This window comes from Panicum virgatum, chromosome 4N (assembly GCF_016808335.1).
Source record: "Panicum virgatum strain AP13 chromosome 4N, P.virgatum_v5, whole genome shotgun sequence".
Lineage (NCBI taxonomy): Eukaryota > Viridiplantae > Streptophyta > Magnoliopsida > Poales > Poaceae > Panicum > Panicum virgatum.
Window position 1 is genome coordinate 48,277,004 of NC_053148.1, and position 5,580 is coordinate 48,282,583.

Here is a 5,580-nt window from a genome sequence, read left to right on the forward strand (position 1 = left end):
AGTGAATTAATTAGGCTTATTGGAATATTGGATGTGATGAGGCTAAGAATTGGTCCAAACTCCAAACGCACCGCTCTCACACTAGTAATTCGGCACATTTCTGGCACGCGCAAGCAGCATGGGCGAGGGATCAGATTCCTCGGGGCTTTGGTTCAAAATCCTACCAAAATGTCTTGCTAGACATTTTCAGCATTTCTCCAACAGCACACGTCTCCACGTCCAGGCTATGGAAATTGGTAGCAAGTACCAAAGTTCAAAGTAATACAAATAGTACAAATCAACGTGTATAGCATCGATTTCCTGCTCATGTACGCACCACGAAATGTGAGAACACTGAAATGCCCTACCTCTACCTGTCTGATAACTCATCTGACAGGGATCTTTCAGCAACTGAAAGGCATATCTTTTATCCAATATCAAGCTAATAGCCAGTAGGTACTGTATCTTATGGAAACCAATTCTCTTGTGCAAATTTTGAAAACTCCAATCAAAACCACATGATCTCTATCCAAGGGCTCCCTTTAGAGGTGGATTCATTTAGCACTTACCCCCCTGTTGACGCAGAATTGGCCAACACATAAGTGCTAGAACGTGCGGATCGCAACGATCAGAACCTGACGAAGATCCCTGGCGACCGGCCAGACCGGTCGCACCAACCGGTCAGACCGGTCGGGCGCAGAGAGACTTCGCGAAGACCTAGAACCTCAAGCTCGGGAGGGACTCCGTCGGAGCTCGAAGATCTAGGGTTGTCTTGGAGTCGGCAGGCCACCCAAGACGCCCTTGAACGCCGCAGAGACGAGCAAAGAACAGCACGAAATTAGAAAAGCTAGGATTTGAGTAAAAAGTGAAAATAGTAGATTGATTTGTTTCGATTGGGTAGAAGGACCTCAATCGGCCGTGATCTTTATATTTATAGGCCGGGGAGGACGTACCTCTTCCAAATCGGGTTACAAACGGACTCTACAAAAGAAATCTAACCAGACATATGCCCCCTGCCTTTTTGGTGAGCTTTGCAAGTCAAAAAGTAAGTACCAGAAACTAGCCTAAATACATGAATTTATACAGAAAGTACAAGACTAAAAATAATGCTAAGGGCGATACTCTGTACCGGCCGTCTTCGTTTTCAAGCGTCTTGCCACACGCTGGGATAATATTTCTTCAAGTATCTTCCATTAAGAGCCCTTGGAAGACGTTCTCATTGCATCGTCTCCACCATATAAGAATCGCTGAAGATAACCTTGATGATATTGTATGGTCCTTCCCAACTTGGCGACCACTTGCCGAACTTGTTACTCTTTGTCCCAAGAGGTAATATTGTCTTCCAAACTAGCTCCCCAACTTGAAAAGATTTTGCTCTTAGCTTCTTGTTGTAAGCTTTAGCCATCCAAAGCTTGTCCTTCTCAATTTCCTTCAAAACTTGCAACCGTTTGTCGCTTACTTCATCAATATTGTCCATCATCAAGTCATAGTAATTAACAGCGGTAAGGTTATTTTGTTTAGCCAATCTATCAGCGTCCAGATTTACCTCAACGGGCAAAATGGCCTCTTGACCATATACAAGCTCAAAAAGAGTAACCTTAGTAGCACCGTGTCTAAATATACGATGAGCCCACAATGCTTCAGATAACACCTAATGCCACCTCCTGATATTCTCCTCTATCTTCTTCTTGATAAGCTTTATCAAGATCTTATTACTAAACTCGGCCTGACCATTGGCCTGAGCATAGTATTGAGATGAATTGAGTATCTTGATCTTATAAGATTCGGCAAAATCACGTACCTCCTTTGAAATAAATGATGAACCTTGATCCGTCGTCAAAGTTTGAGGAATACAGAATCTATGAATAATATGCTCAGTAATAAACTCAATTACCTCCCGATGTGTCATATTCTTCAAAGGAACCGCTTCGATCCACTTAGTAAAGTAATCCGTAGCAACCAACACGAAACGAGATGTCCCTTTAAAGAAGGGGGATTAATCTGACCAATGAAATCCAACCCCCAACCTCTAAACGGCCATGGCTTGATAATAGAATGTAATAATGCAGCTAGCACTATAACAGAACCGCCCAAATTAAACCGGTTTAAGTGCGCTAACTATCATCTTAATGGTTAATCAAGTTACCACGCACTTAAAACGGTGTAATCCGATCGTCTGTCTGGTTAAGGATCGAAAAACACTGGAAGTCTCGTACAAAGACGAGCACAGATGATTACAAGCAGACAAAAATTCTCAAAGTTAATTTACAATGCGGAGTTTTGCAAACAAGTTTATGTAAAATATCAGAGTTCAAAATGCAGCGGAAATTAAATAGAAGTTTAGTTTGAAAACCACGATAACTACGATGACGTGCGGACGTCACATCGAGCCCACCAATGTGAATCCTGGTTAGCTCCAACCGACAGTAGTTACCTGAAAACAGGGTGACAACAAACCCTGAGTATACTAATACTCAGCAAGACTTACCCGACACGGGTATATTTAGCCCACTATCTAGACATGCAAAGTTTTTTTGGCTCTGGAGTTTGTTTTGCTGAAAGGCTACTAATACTGGATCCTTACTTTCAATATTTTAGCTCAATTTAAGTTTATCAAGTACCAACTAGATTTGCCTCACATCTAAAGCAAGCATGGTTGATCACATTAATCTTTACAGAGTACCACAAACATATCTCACCATACTTCTCTTCTCATTTTCACTTCTTTACTACGATGTGACACAGTGACCAAGGTTCTCTTAACCGAGAGAGACGGTGAATCGATCCTATTTAACCTTGCAAGGTGGACCTAACTCACACGACACGTGCAGCCACGCCGGACCACATATGTCAACCGTTCCCATCATTACCCCGATGTCTGAATCACGCCTGCCAAAACCCGGGTGAAGGGTCCCTCACAGCGAACTCCCAAAGAACTAGGAGGCAACATACACTCCAACACCCACCATCATCCCACTCCCAGAGTAGCAGGTGGCGATTCAAAGTATCGTTGCAAATCAGGTATTTAGCTTACCGGTTTCGACTACCTCCTACTTCCGGCATGTGGTTAGTACTGTTCAAACTCGGTCAGCAATGCCAACAACGGTACGGTCCTCAATCGACACAGGCGGAGGCTTACTTTCCATCCATTTCATATCCAGAACCAATTTATCTCCGCCCAGTCTTCATTTCTCTTTCCTCATTGAATCATTCTCACCACATTGCCACAAGTAACAAGATCTTAAATCTCGCGAGTGACAGGAATCACTCAACTTCTACTGAGATCCTACTTAGCAGAGCATTTCTAATGACATCTGCATACTAGTATTGACCCTCAGGTACCTAGGGAGAACATGCATACTAGAGTTCAATACAACTCCTAGAACGTAAATGCATGAAATACTTAAATAAACATTGAATACTTAAAATTAGGGTTATGCTCCGGATCTTGCCTGGGAGTAACACTAAGCTAGTGTTAGTACTAACAAGGCCTTGGGCCCTTCCGACTTTGAGCCAGGTCTTCTGTTGCTCCAACGGGTCCTTCACTCTTCAGGACGCGTCCACCCAACACCATCTTGTGGTTCGGTTCCGTCAGCACGTGCTCCATGTCCACACATTGTATATCTAGCGTACCTAAATGAGATGCACCAAGGCAGATGTTTGAATGCATGGAAGTGCAGTAGACGATACCGCAAAAAGGACAAGTAGGGCAGGTACAAAGCCACGCTTGGATGGGCACGAACATGATGCAATGCAATGCGATACGATTAGGAATAAAGATATGACTGGGCAATCATTTATCAAGCAAGCACCGCATACACACTCAAAAGGCAAACTGGGTTGGTGCTACAACACGAGAGTTCATTCAAGTATTTTAGCCTGAAGTGTTTCCTACTAAAAAGCATTACTAGCTTGCTTAGAAAAGGCTAAGCAAGGATATAAATCAAGAAAGAACAATTTATTTAACCAGCAAGGCATAAAAGTAAAATAAATAAAAGCAACCCATGAACTAGTTCTCAAGAGGTTAACATAACTTATACAGGACTAACTTAAATTGTTGGAATTAACAAGCAATCATGATTTTCCAGCATTTATTGATAACAGGAGGTAATTAAATTAACCCCAACATGACAGATAAGTTAACTAAAATCAAATCATTGCAAGCACTCACCAAATAAGGATTAGTCAAACCTGTCTAGCTAACAAGAGTTAATATACTTCACCCAGAAATGACATAACTTGATGGATTGAAACATCCAGAAAGGAATTGCTTAGCAATGCTTTTGTAAAAAGAAGCTATAGCAGGAAAATAAACAAATACAAAAACTTAACTTGCAGCCATGTTTCAGTAACAAAAAAATAACTGGCATGATAAAATATTGGTAAAGAGTGTAACAAAAATTTACTAACATTTATCGGTGACCGAAAACATTCATTTTAGCCCTAGGATGGAAATCCAACAATAATAGATCCACAAACATGCACCTAGGCGACGGCGGTCGCCGGCGGCGAGGGGACCGGGGTGGATGAGGTAGAGGTCCGGGCTACCTCTGGGTGGTTTCGGTGCGAGCGGAGGTGGCCGGAAGAGGGCACGCCGACGAGGACAGGGGACGGCGGCGGCGGTCCACGGCGGCGGCGGCTCTACGGCGTGGCTGGGCGGTGGTGGCCGGGCCGACGAGCATCAGCGGGCGACGGGGAAGCTCGCTAGCGGGTCAGTGGGGGTAGAGGAGGGTCGGACAGGGGAGCTCCACGGCGAGCTCGGCGGGGGCGGCAGCCATGGCGTGCGGCGTGTGGCTCTGCAAGGCCGGCGGAGCCGGCGCGCTCGGCGGCCAGCACTGGACGGCGCTCCCATGGCCCGTGATGGCAGTGGCGGTGGCGAGCTCGGCCGGCGCAGCGGCGGCGCAGCTCGGGCGCAGGCAGGCGTCCATGGTGCGCGCATAGGCGGGCAGCGGCACGGCGATAGCGTTTGCGCGAGCAGGGGGCCTCGGCTTGGGGTTCTGGGGAGTGAGGGAGCGAGGGGAAGGAGAAATCGAAGTTGGCTTTGTAGACGACTCGAGCGGCGGCGAGCTGCACCGACGCGGCGACGCGTGTCTGGGCACCGACGTCGAGACGGCGACGGCGTTGGTGGCGTGTCGAGCAGAGCACTCGCGGGGCGCGCGTGGCGAGCGCAGGAGAAGCCAGGGCGAGCGGTTTTGGGCGATACCGAGGGCGCGCGAGGTGGATTTGGCCGGGGCGCGGCGCGTGGGCGACCAGTGGCCGGCGCCGGCGGCGAACGGCATCGTCACGGCGAGAAACAGAGAGGGGGGAGAGAGGGAGATGGTGGTGAGGGTAGTTCTGTAAATTAGATCAAAGTTCAAAATTTTCTTTTGTAAACTCAATTTTTCTCCATTTTCATGGCCTCAAATGAAAAACTTTTGAATACAAAAGTCGTTCAAAATTTTGAGATCTTCAATTTTTGTTTCAGGCAAAACTTCATTTGAGATTTGGTTTGAAAGTTAAATTTGAATTCTGGATGATTGTGCATAATTGCCATATTCCAGTGTAATTTAAATTTTTCTTACTTTTTTGTATAGAAATTTGAAAATACTTGAACATGAAAGT

General features: G+C 45.8%; 1 protein-coding gene across 1 annotated transcript; it reads right to left on the reverse strand.

Annotated features, from left to right (window-relative positions):
- Positions 1–4,691: 4,691 nt before the first annotated feature.
- On the reverse strand, positions 4,692–5,258 carry LOC120669494. The gene has a single exon (XM_039949234.1). It carries the CDS (start codon positions 5,256–5,258, stop codon positions 4,692–4,694), a length of 567 nt encoding a protein of 188 aa, XP_039805168.1.
- Positions 5,259–5,580: the final 322 nt, after the last annotated feature.

Excerpts from the sequence above, each read along its gene's own strand:
- LOC120669494 (XM_039949234.1), bottom strand. The coding sequence starts at position 5,258 with ATGCCGTTCGCCGCCGGCGCCGGCCACTGGTCGCCCACGCGCCGCGCC.